General features: G+C 38.1%; 1 protein-coding gene across 2 annotated transcripts in view; it reads left to right on the top strand.

Moving 5' to 3' along the window:
- Positions 1 to 19,408, top strand: part of UNC5C (unc-5 netrin receptor C) — a 381,402-nt gene that overhangs the window by 270,653 nt on the left and 91,341 nt on the right. For both annotated transcript variants that reach the window (XM_003898984.5, XM_009207211.4), the window contains exon 4: positions 813 to 916. In XM_003898984.5, coding sequence (XP_003899033.2) covers positions 813 to 916 — 104 coding nt within the window. The remainder of the gene's footprint in view (positions 1 to 812; positions 917 to 19,408) is intronic.

The raw sequence follows: 19,408 nt of genomic DNA, 5'->3' as shown, positions 1-19,408 counted from the left end.
ACCCATTAACTCATCATTTACATTAGAGCTATACCTATTTTCCACTTTGAAACGGAAACTCACCTAGAGTATTCATCGAAAGATTCCAGAGTTACTGGAGCTTCAATAGTATCCATTGTGAGAAAAGAGGAAAATATGTGTATACATAAGGGAGTCTGTAGAAGAATCAAGAGAATGGAGTTTTTTTGACGCTGTGATCATCATAATTGATGGATTAAAAAAATACTAATGAAAAGCAATTAATGAACTTTATTAATTGTTAAAATAAGGACTGCCAAAGGCTTCCATTGAAGTTTAAAGTAGGAACACTTCATAGCCTCTGAATTTCACAATTTCTTCCACATAATATAGCCACCAGATTTAGTAAAGTACTAATAACATGTGGTTAAACAAAAATGTAAGTCCAGGCACCGTGGCTCACACCTATAGATCCAGCACTTTGGGAGGCTGAGGCGGGAGGACCACTTGAAGTTAGGAGTTTGAAACCAGCCTGGGAAACATAGTGAGACTCTATCTCTACAAAAAAAAAATAAAAAAAAAATAGCCAAGCATGCTAGCATGCACCTGTAGTCCCAGTCACTCAGGAGGCTGAGGCAGGAGGATTGCTTGAGCCCAGGAGTTCAAAACTGCGGTGAGCTATGATCACACCACTGCACTCCAGCCTGGGACATGGAGTGAAATCCTGTCTCAAACAAACAAACCAGAAAAAGCACAGATAAAATACTAAGTCAGAAAATTTTTTGTACTCTCTGTAAATGAATAAATGTGATTTAGTTAGTTTTGACATGTATTTTGTCACTTTTACGTTCCAGATCTACGGAAGACATTTGAGCAGGAACCCCTAGGAAAGGAAGTGTCTTTGGAACAGGAAGTCTTACTCCAGTGTCGACCACCTGAAGGGATCCCAGTGGCTGAGGTGAATAACAACAGTTCTTTGCATTTAGCAATTGGCACTAAGTTATTCTAACAGGGGCCTAATCCCTGGCTAATGGTGCAGTGAATTAGGGTATGGCATGATGAATGGTTGGTAATGGAGTCCTAACTGCCTGCTGCTGGCAAAATAGATTGATTGGGAACTGATTAATGACTTGGGAGTCAATTAGAATGCCCCATTGGACAAAGCCACGGGCAGCTTGGTTTAATTTTGTCATTCTCTTTCAAGAAATCAGAAATACTGCTTTATTTTATCTGGCACTTATCACAGAGAGAGATGGTATGACTTAACAATGTGCCATCAATTTTATTATTGTTGTTGCTGATATGCGAAAAATGTGAATGTAAGAAGACAGTGTGTTTTTCTGTGTCTGTGAACCTGTTCACCTAACATATGTATTTTCCATTCCATGATGTAGTCATAGACATACCTAAAAGCCATGCCCACACACCTTGCATAAAAACATGTTTTAGGAGTAACAGGTGTCAATTAGTTTCATCCTGTAAGCTTTTGATCAAGTCCTTCATTTTCCATTTTTTGTTTCTGCTAGAACAAAGCCTACTGGTTGCTAATGAAGTATTACAAATCAGATGCATACCATGGCTTTTCATTAGCACCACACAATACAATGCCCTTTGAAAATATCTCTCTTTGGGGAAGAGGACTCTGACCCAGAAGAGACTGCAAGCACTCACCATCATCTTAGATCACACTGTTGAGGAAAACTAATACTGTGTCTTTCATTTGTTAACAAATAAATCCTAAACTCTAAAAACAGGTTACCCTTTAAATGATTATTAGGAGACATACTTATGTGCATCTGACACTATTGCCCTAACTGACCCCGTGTCCTACAAGCCCAAGCACACATTAATTTGACAAGTGGCATAGCTGCCAGTTTGGTGGTGGTCTTTGTTGGCCTCCAAACTACATTGAGTCATTTGAAAGTTTTACTCTTTATTGCATGTGTTGAAAGAGGCATATTTCAGTTGTTGCAAATTGGTCTTATATATGGGTTCAATGTATATGAATTTTTAAAAATTAAGCCCTGAAGTTGTGCCTATCTCTGAAAGTGAAAAATAATACTATTGAGACTTTCAACACAGTCCAAAAAGCAATTAATAATTAATAATGTACTTAAACTATTTTATTTCTCATAGCTTTTCAATTTTTTTCAAGAAGTAAAGATGGGGTCAGGTAGTTCGCTGGTCCCCTGACAACAAACTCAAACATCTGATTGTTCTTTTAATAGTAATAATAATAATTAATTAATTGAAAATTTAGGCAGAGTCCTTATGAAATAACTCCATTTTTCTATCATAGCCATTCATATCTCTATGAGTCAATGCAAAGAACTCAAAGGAAACTTTAATGAAATTCCTTTTTTTTTTACTTTGAAAGAGAGCTATTTTTTGCCTTAAATTGGCATCTCATGCCAATTGTTATCAGAGACTTTGCTTGATAGTAGCTATTTCATTCAACGGCATCAAAACCTTATCTCCCAGCACTAAGACACAGTATGATTTAGTACGACTAGAAAGGAGGAAACTCTTCTCTATTCAATATTTCATTTTGATAATTACAATAGTGCATATGTCTTCTTAATGGTATTTCTAAAATTTTAATGCACACCTCCTCCATGAAACCACCTTAGAGACCAAAACAGATCATGAGCAACATGGGTATCCATGGCATCATTTTTGCTCAGGGCTTCTAAAAGGTAACTGACCCTTGCAAAGACTTTAGGTGGGGAGATCTTAGTAATGTCTTCATTTTTTTCAGTCTCCTCGACAAAGTAGTTCACTTCGTCAAGGAGTAAAGATTCATGACTGCAAACTAATTGGCTGTGAATTCTATCTGTATCATCACTAGGGAAGAGACCAATTAAAACTTGGCAAGCTCAAAAATCATATACCCATTTGACATTCAAAGAACTATATTTAATATGCATTTTTTTTTCATTTTTTAAAGTCGGAAGAGAGATCAAACACACATGCTCAAGAGCAGGCTAATAAATTCCTGTGTAGATTCTTTTCAACACTATTAAAATCACCAAGATCAGAAAGCTAATGAATACCTTAACATGACATATTACAACTGCCATTTGCTCAAGAGGAGCAGATAAATTAAAAAAGAAAGGGATGAAAGGTAACTTGGTGAGTTAAAGGATTATACAATCATTTTCCTTCTAATATAAATGTGTTCATTATTTAATATTTCATTTATTTGTTTAAAGAATCTTTAAGCATAAAAATAGGATGAAGTGAAACATTGATGTTAAAGGAAAACCAGCAGGTAAAACTCATGTGTTTTGTAATAATTAGATCAGACTTTGGAAGATGAAGCCAGACTGGATTCGTGCTCCTTTTGTCTCCAAGGCAAATAATTCCAAGAAAGAGTCAGGCAAAATATGTTCAATGAACATATGGCTGATTGTTTCAATTGATCTTTGTTTTATAAGCATATGTCTAGTTCTATTGAGGAAGTAGTCAGGTACATTCTTTGCAGAATGTCAGGAAGCAGTAATTCCTTTTTCTCCAAATCAGTAAGTTTGTCAAGAATGCTAGTCTTAGTTATGATATAGCACTTTGGGTACAAATAATGGCATAGGCATTTCTAAGGTAGTAACATTTTACTTCTTCCCTATTTTGGCATCCTATAATCTCCACCATAGAATGTTTTCTAATTTTCTTACAGCATTCCAGGTTCAAACCCAAGCATCACCATTTTTTACTTCAGTCAAGGTACTTAAATACTGTGAACCAAAGTTTCCTCAACCATAAAGGGGAGATAATAATAGTGTCTATGCAGAATGTTGTCGTGAGGTTTAAATGAGATAATATATGCAAATCACTTAGAACATGTCAAAAGCACTCAAGAAACATTAGCCATTGTTGATATTATTAATATATTATAATTTTTTAATTCACACAAGACCAAGCTCAACTTCTTAAATCCAAAATTCTTACTGAGTACCTTGCCCCTCTTCTTGGCACTGTGGGGTACACAGAGGGGAAGCTTCTGTTCTAAGAATCACCAAGATGCTCTCCTGTATTCGTTACTTTGGTTGGAGTCCACACATGCTACAGATGAAGACAATATTGTGAGCTTTAAAATAAGGAAATGCTCTTTCAACAACACTACCAAATAATTGGTTAATGAAACTACTTATAGCAAGTCGTGATGTGCTGCTGCCCTTGCCGTAATGTTTTGTTTTGTTTTGTTTTGTTTGAGACGGAGTCTCGCTCTGTCACCCAGGCTGGAGTGCAGTGGCATGATCTTGGGTCACTGCAACCTCCACCTCCCAGGTTCAAGCAATTCTCGTGCCTCAGCCTTCTGAGTAGCTGGAATTACAGGCGCACACCAGCACACCCAGCTAATTTTTGTATTTTTAGTAGAGATAGGGTTTCACTATGTTGGCCAGGCCGATCTCAAACTCCGTGCCTCAAGTGATCTGCTCACCTCAGCCTCTCAAAGTGCTGGGATTACAGGTTTGAACTACTACGACTGGCCCCTTACCCTGATCTTTAAAGCTACTATTGTTCATCCAGTCCTTATTGACTCAGGACACTAGACCAGCCCTTACATTTTCTCCCAAAGAGGAAATTTAGCCTGAGGCTACTCTTGGTAGGTCTCCTTTTCAGAGCCCAAGGAAAGAGGGTGGCAAAGAAAGTCTCAGAGGAGGAAGCGGTCAACCAAGGACTCCTTATACTTGTTTAGACTAAGCCCTTTCCAATAAGAAAACAGGGGACGCTAGGGATGAAGCACAACAGTTTCAGAACTCTAGGCTTGGCTGCTCCTTCTCTGTTCTCCCTAAAGTCCTTTCTTTATATCTAGATTTTATTCCAAATATTTAATAACTGCATGGATTCCTGAGCACAAGAGCAGACTCTTAGGGGCCTAGTGCTATATCAGATATAACCCTTTAGCCACGGGGTCACAGAGTATCCAGAAATCCCAGGCAGCCAGCCAGGGCCTGGGGGTGAGGGGCACTCAGTAGTTTAGCAACAGATACAGAACTGTTTCCACATTGAATACCTGGCATGGATGAACCAGTGTGCCTGGCTAAACAGCAGCCCCCACATGCCACAATTTTATATAGGTCTACCTACTGATTGTATTGAAATTTATCTGTTTACTCTTCTTCTTGCCTGACAAGCTCGTGATGAAATAAGGAGCAAAAAGTTTTTTGTTCATGTTTTATCTCTAACGCCAGCAGGTTATAAGTCACTTAGTAGATTCTCTAAGTATATCTAACTAAATGACAGAAAGAGGCCCTGCTGGATGTGACACAGAGGCAGCACCTCAGGAGATGGAACGCTCTAAAAAAAAGGATGCTTCTCGTCCCTGAAGATGCAATCCTACTGAGAGATCTTGGTGTGGGATGACAGACTCCATCAGTCTGAACCCTGAGGGCGGGGTTCCAAACCACTAGGACCAAGAACCAAGGCCACTGGGAGTGGGAGACACTTGAGTTGCAGGATGATAAGGGAGGTGTTAATAAGAATAACATTAAAATTTTCAAGTAAACTAGATGAAAGAAAGGAAAACAAATCCCAGGAATACTCTAAAATGATATAGCTCAGTGTTTCCTTTAATAACACTTTTGTTAGGATCAAGCCAAAAATATGATTGTTGTCTTCCATTTCTGATGAGGCGTTTGCCTTTCTTTCAACAGATAAACCTTCCCCCCATCTCCCTGAAGATGCAAGAAAATTAATACACCCATGGAACTGGTGCTGAGTTATTCCACTAGCATAATAGCAGCACTCTATGAAATTAATCCCTCTTTGCTCATTTTATTTTATGCCTAGAAAATGTTAGTGTCACATGGAGAGCCAGAAATATATTCAGAGATGCTTTATCAGATTATCTCTTTTGGAGAGTACTGGGATGAAAACATCAATGGATACAAGATTTGTTGGCATGGCAGAAGGAGCAAAGCTGAATTTTTCTCTAAAACCTGTGATTTGTTTCACCTTTAACAAGGGGATAATTGCTCCTCTAATTATAATTGAGCTATTTTTCATAGGAGTTTAATTGGAGGAACAGGGCACAATGTTCAACTTATTGACCCAGTTGTGCTTAGAAACTGTCATGTTATTTATCAACATTTGCATCTCTAATTAGCAAGAGGGAAAATATGGGGTGAAGTGCAAAAGAATAGACTACTTTGCTGAGTGTAGTCGTGATAAACGGAACAGATTTTTTTAAGCTGATACTGACAGGGCAGAAAGCTGGTGGCAGCTGGAGGCGCCGCCAAATGTGCAGCATCAGGTGGCTCTCCATCTAATTGATTATTAATATGGCTGCTGAACACTTTCTTTCATGAGTCCTTCACGTTTCCCTGCCATTCTCCCATAATAGGAACTTCATATTGATGAATTTCCATGCAGGTATGTTGTCTCTGGAGAGGTGCTTTACACTTTTTCCAGGCAAAAGAGTTTAGAGAGGAAAGAAGAATTTGAATACCAATTTGGAGGGAGATGTTGCTTTCAGTGCCAGTAATTATCCATTGGAATTTTCTCCTACCGTGTGTGTAGCTACAAGACAGAGTTTTGATTAGGATATGATTCTCAGCCTTGAACACAGGTTTTCAAAAGTATCAGGTTCCCATACCAGCAGTCACCTTTCAAGCTTTGCTTTGGTCCAATCAACATTCGCCAAAGTCACCTCCTTATTATGACCATCCCATACTTTTGGGGGTGAAAAATCATGGGAAAAATCCCATATTTTTCTTCCAATATCTGCCTCTAATAGTTAAACACAGAGATCACCACAAGCCCAGAAACCATGTAAGCCAAATTAAAATTGCAATAAGTTTAAGCAATGTAAAGATCCATTTTAAAGCAAAAGAAATAATAGATTTTATCTGACTTATTCTACATCTGTGGCTTGATTTCTGCATGTACTTAGTGATTGCTTTGAGCCTATAGTATGAAATGTAGATTTCCAAAAATCATCAATTCACTTATACAAGAAATATTTACTGTAGATGCTTGGTGTGCTAGACTTTTTTCTGGTTGCAGGAAATACAAGTCAGTCAAGTCCCTTGAGGAGAAAAACAATAAGCAAGAATGTAAGAAAAATGAGTGAGATATTTTCAGATAAACAAGTTAAAGGAAATAAGGTCATATGAGAGAGGGTGATGGTTGTTGGGGATTGAGGATGACTTTAGAGTTCAAGGAAAGTCTATCCTGAAGAGACAGTAATGGAGCTGAGATCTGAAGGTAAGGAAGGAGCTGTCTTGAAAAGATCCGAGTGAGAAAGCTCCAGGTGATGGGAGCAACAAGGACAAGTACCCTCAGGAGGAGGTGATTGGTTACAGGGTTAAAAAGGAGGCCAGTGTGTCTGAGACCCAGTGAGCAAGGAGGAAGGCAGGAAGACGTTCAGTCAGGAAAGGGGGAACGAGGGCGCGGACTTGCAGAGACGGTAAGTGATTTGGAGTTTTCTTTAAATGCCTGAAAAGCCAACGGACACATGAAGGAATTGTCGAGACCTGACATATACCTTTAAAAGATCATTCTGGCTGCTGCATGAAAATGGATTTTAGAAGTGCAAGAATGGATTTACGGACACCTTTATGGATTTATTTAATGATGAAAATCTAGAAAAGATTTAGTCTTTGAGGAGAAACTGAAATGTTCCATGTGGAAATTCAGCAGACCCACTAGAATGAGCTTTTTTCAGATGACTTAAAATCAATGGTTAATAAGCCTCAGCTGTTTTCAAGCACAGTCTCTATCTCAGTAGAGATAAGGCAGCAGGCAAAGACCTAACCTGTGCCCATAATCACGGAGCAGGAGGGTTTTTAAAAATGTGTGTTGGCCTTCATTTGTTCAAAAAAGGTTTTTCTTCAATAAGTTCCCTTGCTTTGGGATTTCTTCCAATGATTCTTTATATGCCTACACACACTAACATAAACTCATTATGGAGTCAGAGAGAGCAAAAACGCATATTTTTCTAAAGATGGTCAGACTTAGCTAAAGACCTGAACACTTTTAACTGGTAAGAAGAAAGGCTGAGAGTTACCTATACTGAAAGGCAAGTTTATAGTAAAAACTGGTTAGGAACTAGCTACAAATTAGTCAGTTTGTTGCCCTTTTGCCCTGGAAAAGTTAGCCCTTTAGGGACACTTCAATGCCATTTTGTTCCCTTGGATGGTGCTATTACATATAGTCATTTTACTTTGGGTTTGGTTATTTTATTTCATTTGGTTTTTGTTGGTAGTAGTTCATTTGTCAACATGCTTTTATCTCCTCATCGTTGAACTTAGGTTTTAGAAGTTTTCAGATTTCAAGACAAGTTCACCTCTAAAATACGGCCTATGTATGTTCAACCCTCAAAAGCAACGAGCTAGACATATGTGCAATTAAGAGAGCGTTTCCCCAGCAGGAAAACAAATTCCCTTTCTTGGCAAATGCCTTTCCTTTGCAGAAGTAACAACAACTGAGCAAAATGCCACTAGTTTCCACTTGCTTTTTTTAATCCTTTGGCTATCTTTTTTTACCATTGTCTAAAGATATAATTTCAGCTTGCTTAAAGACAAACATTTTTTTTAAAGCACAAAAATACCCAGGCTTCCACAAACCTACTGAAAGGTGCAAAGTATATTTCACAGTGGTCAACACAGAAGTGAATGGATACTTGTTTTATTCCAAAACTGAGAAGCAAAAATCTACATAGTAACCTCTGGTTTTTAGCAAGAGAGAACGTCCAGCATAATTATCCACAGTAGAGAACTGTTTTGATTGTTTAAAGCACCTACAAGGGAGGGTGAGATACCTTTCACCAGTGGGAGAAATAAGAAAATAATACTAGGATTTCAAACTCTGGAGCAATTAGAGCCAAACCTACCTGTGAAAGTCTACAAAAGACTATTAGCTGTCAATATCTTTTAGAATTGTCAAGGCCTTGGCCAGGCATGGGAGCTCACGACTGTAATTCCAGCACTTTTGGAAGCTGAGGCAGGTGGATCACCTGAGATCAAAAGTTTGAGACCAGCCTGACCAACGTGGTGAAATCTCATCTCTAATAAAAAAGAAATACAAAATTAGCTAGGCATAGTGGCACATGCCTGTAATCCCAGCTACTCGGGAGGCTGAGGCAGGAGAATCGTTTGAACCCAGGAGGCGGAAGCTGCAGTGAGCTGAGATCGCACCATTGCACTCCAGCCTGGGCAACAAGAGTGAAACTTGGTCTCATTAAAAAAAAAAAAAAATTGTCAAGGCCTTGCAATTCTAACTGTGGTACATAGATTATCTACATCATCATGACCTGGGAGCTTAGAATCTCAGACCCAGAACACTTAATCAAAATCTTAGCAAGATCATCAAACCAGTCTTCACTAGGCACAGTGGCTCATAACTGTAATTCCAGTTTGGGAGGCCACGGCAGGAGGATCACTTGAGCCTAGGAGTTCAAGACCAGCCTGGGCAATGTAAGAGAACCCCATCTCTACAAAAAATAAAAAAAATGAAAGTTAGCCAGACATGGCGGTGTGTGCTACTACAGGGACTGAAGTGGGAGGATCACTCGAGCCTGGGAGGTCGAAGCCACGGCTACAGTGAGCCTTCATCACACCACTGTGCTCCAGCCTGGGCAACAGAGCAAGACCCTGTCTCAGAAAACAAAACAAAACAAAACCACTCTGCAGTACTGGTTCTCAGCAGTGGAGACACAGTGGAATCACCTGGGAATTGTTAGAAACTACCAATGCTTATATCCCACCTAGAGATTCTGATTTAATAGATATGATACACAGCCAGGTTATCAAGATTTTTTTAAAGCTCTCCATGTGATTCTAAAATGCAGTTTGAGAAGCTCCGGTGTAAAGGACAAAGTTAAAACAAACAAATACACAAAAACGTCAGATTTGTCACTTCCAAACCAGTCAGTAAAACTTGGCAGATTCCCAGCTTCTAGCTAATGCTCCTTGGAGAAGCTTGGCTTGGCTGAGTGTACATTTGATAATTGCCACCTAATTGCTTTTCTCATTTGTTTGATTAATGTACCTATAGACAATGATTCTAGGCTAAATCTCCATTCTTTTAGGTGTGCACACAGTTCTCCACTCTGTTATGTCATTTTCAACCTGTGCTCTGACTTGATGGGCCTCAGTTTGAGTTTAACAGAGTAATCTTTCTGATAGACGTGGAGTTTTCTAGCTAACGGTTGCTGGACTCACTTTTCATGTTGGGTGGCATGTGGCAGTTTCCCTCTGTTAATTAGAACAAATGTGCCAATTATGTTAATGTTTCTCCCGATACCAATCAGTGAATAATTAGACACAACACATCTGTCTTTCACAGGAGAGTATAAGAAGAAAAAAAACTGCAAGATGCTTTGCTCTCTATTATTGACATATATGATTAGACAATTCCTTAACCAATCATAAGGTTAACAAGTTTGTATATCAGAAGGGCAAAGGATGCCAAAAGTGATTTTTGGAGCTGAGAACCTCTCATTGTTAGCATGGTGCTGACCAAAGTCCACCTATCTCTCAAGTATCTCTGCAAAGATTTTCATTGGTCTTTCCTTCCTTTTTAACAACAACAAAAAATTACACTGCCCTTTTGGTAAAATGCAGGGATGTGGTTTATTTATCCTGAAATAAAGAAATAAACAAGTTCTTAAGTATTTGAAACCCTCAAAAAGTCAACATTATGTAAAAGGTTATGCTAAAAGAAATCACAAAATTCAGCCTATAGGATCATATGGAAGGTGTTATAAACATGTCAATCAGAATCAGAGTATAATTTGTTATAGTTTCTACTTATATGTTTCCATAAAATCTGAACTTTAGAGCATTCTGATTGAGGAGAAAAAAATGATTTTGTTTGTATTGTTATTTACTGGCATTTGCATTCCATACTTGGCAAGACTTTAGAAAGAGATGGAATTATAGTCTAGTTATTTCATAATATAAGCAGTGCCTGCTTGTGTTGATTCCAAAAGTGTGAGGAAGATACTTACAAAATCAACACATTAGTCTTCTTGAAGGTAGTCAAAGTGTATCCTAAAATAAAGCTTTTTGTTTCGTGTGGAGTTAAAAGTCTATACTTTCTGCTGAATATGGCTCACATTCCTAAATGCTTGATGATATTCAGCTATGTATTTGTATCATCCAAAGGTGCAACATCATTCTTTGTTACCATAATGTCTATATTATTGTGATTACAAATATATTGCCCCTCGTTAGAAACGGAAAATAAGACTTGAATGTCAGATTATAAATTTTTTTCTTACTATGACACTAATTTGCTTATTTTAAAAAGGAACAACTCAGAGAATACATTAAATATATTGGAAAATAGTTATGATTACTACTTCTAGTGTCAGACATTCCAGGAAAGTCCCAAATATATGAATCACCCTGGGACACATTCCTCCTGCCCAGGCCATTATGAAGAATGCAGCACTGAGGGAGAGGCCATAGTTGTCCTTTTTAAAAATTATGTTACTTTGCCCCAGATAGTTGTCTTCTGTTTTTTAATAGTAAAACATGAGCATAGTTATAATTTTAAAACTTTTGATAGCAAACCATAAGAAAAATTATTGGAAATAAATATTGTTTGGAAAATAATTGTCTTATCTAAATGGGGTCCCATTATATACACTCTAAATACAAGAACATGGGAATCTGTCTTTGGTAACATCATTTTTATGATGTTTAATAATAGAGAGGGGAGTGAACGAAGGTGAGAAAATGACTATGGAAAGTCAAGACTAAACTGGATTATAACTTATCCCATATTTAATGACCAGCTATAAATGGATAATCCACTGGAAAAGTTAATCCATATTTCTCTGTCTTTGCTGATACTATAAATAAATAAAAATTTAAACTGAAGAATAAAGTATTTAGGAAAGAGGTAACAGAGCATTTTTGAAATATGAAGGTTGTTGAATGCTGGAGTTGCTACTCAAAAGAAATTATGGAAGCCTGAGCCATTGAAAAATGATCTCCATGTTTTGCTGCAAAACTTCTCTTTCTCTGACAGTACTTAGGCAGCCAATGGTTCTGACTATTATAAAATAGCAGTAACAGCGAAACTATAAAACCATGAGTCTAGGAGAAATAAAAAGTTGCTTCTTAAATCATACTGCACACAAGTAGGGATGGCAGTTTTATACACCTTTTCTGGGACCATACCATATAGTGTCAATATGCTCTAGTCCTAAAAATTGTAATCACATTAGGAATCATTCATATTTGTTAATAAAATCATGTTAGTATTTTGAGAACACTGTGCCAGACTGAAGGCATCAGTAGAATTGAATGACCTCACTGTTGGAGGGATTTCCAAACACTTTCTTCTCCTACTGCAAGCGCTGGAACTGGTCCCCATGTAGAAAGGCTGGAGATATGACATCTCTTCTGTACATACACTAGCAGGGATTGAAGCTGTAAATAAGATGACGCTTTCCTCACTGGGAGTGTTTTATGAACGAAGACTCATAAACCACTACCTATAGTCCTGTGCAGCAGTAAATTGAAAGTCAGATTTCTCTCAGGTGTTTTTTGTTGTTGTTTTGTTTTGAGATATTACTAATTTGGTATTATGAATTTGAAGATATGTACTTCTTAATAGAGACACTAAGGGGCACTGAATCATCATTGTTTAAAATACATTTAGGTAGGTATAGCTTTGTGTAGGCTCAAGTTAGTTCTAGGGAAGAGGCAATTAAATTACACTTATTGACTATCTCCTAATTCCAGGTGCATTCTTTTCATATCTCATTTAAATCCCCCTACAACCCTTGGAGGGATGCACCCTGCACTTGTCCAGGTGAAGAGTATGATTCTGGGAGCTTACTGCCTGTGCAAGGCTACAAGCTCAATTAGTGGGAGGGCTGAGATTCAAAGCCACCTCTGCCTGACTCCAAAGCACTTTTGTTTTCCTTATCACAAAAAAAATAAAGAAAAAAAAAGTTTTATTGACTGTATGCTTTTAAAATTTGATTCATTGAAATGACACAAATTGTCTGTGTGGTCTCATTTGATGAATTTTCATAAACTAATCAGATAAACCCCAAGCAAAAATGTATTTGGGGAAAAGTCATTCATTTAAAAAGTGTCACATGCATCTCATCAATTTTCTAAAAGTAAGCACATTTCATTGTGTTGTGTGTGATTATTTACACACACTTCTTAAATAATGAAAATTTTTAGAAATTCTTGAATGGAAAAGAGAAATTCAACTTCAGCGTCCATTAATGACTCCATTATTGAAGAAGTAGAAGACCGGAGGACCAAGTTTATAGAGAGAAGGCCACTGTGAGGAGATATTGTGACGGATTCACACCTATTGTGGTGTGAATCGATTACATCATATTCAGCACTTATTATGTTTTTCTTGTATTCGTTGAGCATCCAGATGGAATTATCTAAAAAGTAATCGGAATTATGAATAGAGCTTAAGAAAAATTGGGACTGAAGCTAATGATTTGTGAGTTGTCAGCCTTGAGAATGAATAAAGTCACTCAGCCAGTGTGTATCTCATTCTCAAACCTGGCTGCACATTGAGGTCACCTGAGGAGTTTTTACAAACACTGATTCTTGGGCCCTTTGTCTGCCCAATTAAATAAGAACCTTTGACGGTGGGGCCCAGGCATCAGGATGGCTTAAACGCTCCCCAGGTGATTCTGATGCAGGACAAAGAACCAAGATATAAAGTAGAAGGAGGAGAAAATGAGAGAGAGGGAGATCCTTAAGAAAGACTGTATGAAAATGCTGGATGTTTTCAAAGGACCAGTGAAAGAGGTTTGCAAAAGAACGGATAATCAAGTGGCAGGAAAGACAGCAGAGGGAGGCTTTTCAGAGGGACAGTGGAGCTGTTCGCCATAGAGAAGAGAAGATGGCTTTGGATTTAGCAACGAGAAAGGCCACTGGTCACCTTTGAAAGTGAAGTTTGAATAGAGTGGGGAGCAGGAATCCAGACATGGCTAAATGGGAGAGTGAATGAGCAGGTGCATAAAGAGGGATGGGGAATATTTCACTCTTTCGAGGAGTTTAGCCACTAAGGGAAAGAGAAGTCTGAAGCATAGCTGGAGAGGGTGGGTACATCAGCCTTAATTTTGTTGTTGGTTGGTTTTTATGATAGAAGAGATGTGGGCATGTTTCTGGATTACTTGAGACTCAAAGAAAGAGCAATGGGGGAGTTGATGTATTTTGGACTATTTAGTTTGTTGAAAGAGACATATGCCATCTGCTCAGATGAAGGAAAATCACAAAAATATTGAGTACTTTGTTGGTGACCCAGAGTCTCAACAGGCCTACGAGGAGAAGATTAGAAAGTTACCAGTGAGTGAATTTCTGAGTGCAAGATTTCAGCTGGGCATGGTCTTTGGAGTGGCATGTAAACCTTCAAGTTCATGTCTTCTGCATAAACTTTCTCCTTTTTCCTAGTTGCTAACACGTTTTAGTTGAAGTAGGATGACCCTATTTTTGTTGGTCTTTCATTGATTGTTGAATAAGGGCTCACAATGTGAAGATTGTTCCTTACAGAATTATATCACACTGTTGCTCAGCATCCTCAGCACAGAGCATGTTGCCTGAGAAAGAAACAAACCACAGTGTTCAGTTACGCTGAACACAGTGAGTTCTAGCATCTGGATGTGTATAAATAGATGGTGTCTTTAGAACAGAATTTAATGGAAAATGTGTCCATTGAAAATATTTTTAAATATCTTTCATTTTATGCTAGATATCATTCCTCCCTGTTCACTAAACTTGTATCTTAATTTGTAAAAGTTATTTAAAGTAATAAGGACATGTTGTAGAATAAATTATTTACTCTGTGAAGAAATCACCATAACACCAGCTTAAAGTTGTATAGAAGTCATCAAAAGTGCTTTCATATATAGTATATGCTTTTCAAACCACACAAGAGCCTTATGAGGGAGTTAGGACAGATACTACTTTTCTTGTTGTAGAAGTAGAAAAGTAAGTTTGAGTGATTTTATGTGACTTGCTCAAGAGCATAGACTCAGTGAATGGCACAGCTGGGTCCTATCCCTAGGCTTTCATACTTGAGACTTGAGTGTCTTTTGGCAAAATCTCACTGGTCTTCCGTGAAAGTGCAGCATAAATACAACTGCAGAGGCATCCAGGAGAAATATTCGGAGAGTTCCATTCACTGACCTCCAACTCCCACTCCTATTACCTTGTTCTTTAGTCTTTTCAGTTCTCAACCTTCCTCATTCTCCCCTGGTAAAATTTCCTGCTTGGTAACAGAACCACTATCCTCTCATGCCCTAGTGAAGTATTCTTTAAAATTTTTGCTAGCATATCCCTAAAAGACTTAAAAAATACATATCTCCTTGCACATTTTACATTGGTATCTAAAAAATATTATCAAACAATTAAATAGTGGGAAAAGATACCATGTCTGTGTATATGATAAACATTTGACATCTTTAAAAAGAACTGTTAGATGACTTAAAGTTATCCAATGGAATGCAGACACCATAATGATGTCTTATTCAACATTACCAATTAAGAAAATGTAAGAACAAACTCTTCTTTAATAGTAGGAAAACTTACCAGGCACGGTGGCTCATGCCTGTAATCCCAGCACTTTGGGAGGCTGAGGCAGGCGGATCATCTAAGGTCGGGAGTTCAAGACCAGCCTGACCAACATGCAGACACCCCGTCTCTACTAAAAATACAAAATTAGCCAGGCGTGATAGCACATGCCTGTAATCCCAGCTACTTGAGAGGCTGAGGCAGGAGAATCGCTTGAACCTGGGAGGCAGAGGTTGTGGTGAGCCGAGATCACGCCATTGTACTCCAGCCTGGGCGACAAGAGTGAAACTCCATCTTAAAAAAAAAAAAAAAAAAAAAAAAATTGTAGGAAAACTTACAGTATTCCTTTTTCTATTTTAACTTATATTTCTATACCATTTCCCTCATAGGTTTTTACCCTAATAGAATAAATTTTAAGCATAAACATTTCTATTGGTCATTGTATTTCTCTGTAATAAAAATTTGCATATAAGCTTTATTTCCTTTGACCATAGGGATCAAATTGTTAATTTTTTTGTAAAAACCCAAATGTACTACAAGTTTTGATAAATAATTGGCATAAAGACTGAATGTTTATTGGAAATACAGCTTTTAATAGGAGAAATGGGGTTTTCATCCCTGCTCCCCTGTCCAGGTAGCTCATTTAGCCGAGTTTGAATGTTACTTACTGCTGAAATGAAACAGGATAAAATCAATTACATTTCTATCTGTCATTTATAATAAATTCAAATACTGAGAACCTTCTCATACATAAGTAAATAGGAATATGTGGAGTTATGTTGTAACAATGTCCCTCAACTCTGCACGTCTTCCAAGTTACAGGTCAAAAATTGCATAGCGATCTGTCATCAAAATTTATGTTCAGTGACCCATCATTTGACATATTAGGCCCTCCTTCAGTTTTGATGAAAGCAAAGAATTTAAACCACCTGATTTGTAAAGAGGATTTGTTGCCCAGTTATTATAGTCCCTTATTTTCTCAACTACCACACTAATATTCCCAATTATTCCCTTATCTGGTGCCCTAGAGGTTTTTACAGTCTCATGTAATGTATGATGATAAGATTTTCATGCAAGAGATGTCTTTCTTCTGAAAAGCAGAGGGCAAGTTCTTAGAGAAATTAGTTATAAGAAGGAATGCAGACCGGGCGCAGTGGCTCATGCCTGTATCCAGCGTTTTGGGAGACTGAGGCAGGTGGATCACAGAGTCAGGAGATTGAGAACATCCTGGCTAACACAGTGAAACCCTGTCTCTACTAAAAACAGAAAAAATTAGCTGGGCATGGTGGCATGCCCCTGTAGTCCCAGTTACTCAGGAGGCAGAGGTTGCAGTGAACCGAGATGGCACCACTGCACTCCAGCCTGGGCGACAGAGCGAGATTCTGTCTCAAAAAAAAAAAAAAAAAAGAGAGAAAGGAAGGAATGCATATGGAAGTTAAAGATATACTGATTACCTTAAAAATATGTTTGTTTGTTAGAAATTTTTGCATACTGCTGGATACTTGAATCCAGTCCTACCTTGAAACCCTAGCACCTTGAACTCCTCTTTATCTACAGTCTTCCCTTAGTTATTTATATGCCATGTTGTAGAATACTGTATATGATTTAGTTTGCTATTTCTCCAGGTCATTTACATGTAAAGAGATCCTTCTAATGATGGAATTTAAAATTGGTCTCTCCTAAAGACATTTCAAGTCATTGTCATAAATTGGGGGGAGTGATTTTGGAGATGAAGGAGGCTTTCCTGATGCCCCTAAAATCAAAGCACACCCAATTCTAGTTCTAGCTCTGAAAGGAAATCTACATTGGTCCTATGAGTGACGGGGTCATGTTGATAACAGAAAGTGTGTCCAGTGCTTCTTTTCTAAAGATCTCTCTGCTTCCCTGGGGACACCAGCCTGAGGACAGCCTCAACCCAAGTCCTGGAGTAGCTAAAATGTATATGTCTTGGTGTCCTAGTTTTTTCCAGCCCCCATCTCGTAATCCGCAGCCCACTCTGTCAAGGCTGAAGTCTGTAGCACTGTAGTTGGCTCCTCCTGGTTCTTGGCTCTATGGACAGAAAAGAGTCCAGAACTCAGGCGGTCCTGAATTCGGATCTCTGCTCCTTTCTGAGCTTGTAAACCTGTACAAGCTTCTTCTCTGTCAGCATCATTCTTCTCATCTGAAAATTGGGAGTGCAACTACCTCCTTCACAGGCTGCTGTGAGGAGGAACCACTGAGTACAAAGTACCTAGCTGGGGACCCGGAATGCACCCTACAAGCTTCTTGTTTTTCTCCATTTTTACCTTTGGGCAACTTCTCACCATTCCTCCCACCTGCTTCTCTGTCCTCACAATTTCAGCACAAGGAAAATGTTCTTCTTTTGAACTCTCTCTGCTCCCTAAAGCCAGGTCAGGATTCTCATGATTTGCATTAGGGAGTACAAGGTGCCCTCTTCCCCTCCAGGTCACATCCCCTACTTTTCCCACCCTAAGGAATGGTAATTATTCTATCACCACAGAATGTGTCCCATAATTTTCACTTCTTCTTTCCCATTGGACCAGCCCATCTGCCCCAGAATCCTTTCTGTGGGGAGAGAGAGAAGCAAAGAAGAGAGTTCAGGGACAACCACTCCGTGGGTGTCATCAAAGCCGTGGATAGAAGGCTGCTGGAGGTGGCAAGGTCACCAAGTCTGCCCAGAAAGCTCAGAAGGCTAAATGAATATCATCCCTAATACCTGCCACCCCAGTCTAAATCAGTGGTAGAAGTATGGGCCCAGAACTGTTTGTTTCAATTGGCCGTTTAAGTTTAATGGTAAAAGACTGGTTAATGATAACAATGCGTCATAAAACCTTCAGAAGGAAAGGAGAATGTTTTGTGGACCACTTTGGGGTTTTTTTGTTTGGTTTTGCATGCGGCAGTTAAGAGTTTTAAAAATCTATGGTTTTTAATGGAAACGACTTGACCAAAAATCTGTCACAGAATTTTGACTCCCATGAAAACAAAGTTTAATGAGGAAAAAAAAGATGGGGGACAGTCCGTTTTTGGGGACCAATGCGGTCATAGGACCAACATAGGTGTACTTTCAGGGTAGTAGGGAAAGCAGAGGTGGCTGGAAGAAAATTGTATCTCTTAAGGGCATGGATAAGGGTGTTGAAGCTGATGATATGTATGCAATGGTATGGGGCTGATAGACTGATGTCATTAAAAGAACAAGTAGACTAGCTTGAAGTACTAGGAGAAAAGAAATGGAAAACCCACAAAAGTAAATTAAAAACTATAAAAATATAGATGGTCTAGGTAAAAATAATAGTAATATAAATTGCCTATCATTTATGCCTTATTACCAAGTATGATAGTGAATATTTCTCATTTGTTTTAATAACTTGTCTTTGGTTAAAAATATTTTCTGCTTATTTTTTAAAAATTGATAAAGTATGTTTTCTTATAATTTAGAATTAGAAAATAATTTTTTATAAAGATTAATTAAAATGTTAATACCTATGAAGCAAATGCATGCTAATGACATCTCTAGAATGATGAACTCATAGAGTTTAAAGGAAAATATGTATTTAGGGTTAGCATACAAACAATATTGGCCAACGTAATACTCAGTTACTTATATATTTGTAGTGCAACCTTAAAGAGGTATAACCTAATATTGAGTGGACTTTGCCTCATAGAAATGCCAGCGAAGGCTGAAAGGACTCAGGTGTTAAATGTTTTTTTAGTTTTCAGATTAACACCATTTCCTTTTCATTTTTTAGGGTTGTTTGGGGTTTGTCTCACCTGTTTTAGTATATCCTTAACTAAATGTTAATAATTATTTTCAAATACTTACTGTATGCCAGATAGTAAGTGTTTTGTGTTTTAATTCATTTAGTTTTTAAGAACCTTATAATGGGTTCTAGAATTATCCTCATTTTGTAAATGAGGACTCTAAGGCATATAGAAGATAAAACACT

The sequence above is a fragment of the Papio anubis genome, chromosome 3 (assembly GCF_008728515.1).
Source record: "Papio anubis isolate 15944 chromosome 3, Panubis1.0, whole genome shotgun sequence".
Taxonomy (NCBI): Eukaryota; Metazoa; Chordata; class Mammalia; order Primates; family Cercopithecidae; genus Papio; species Papio anubis.
The sequence above is the reverse complement of the archived record's forward strand: the minus strand, read 5'-3'. Positions and strand labels throughout refer to the sequence as shown.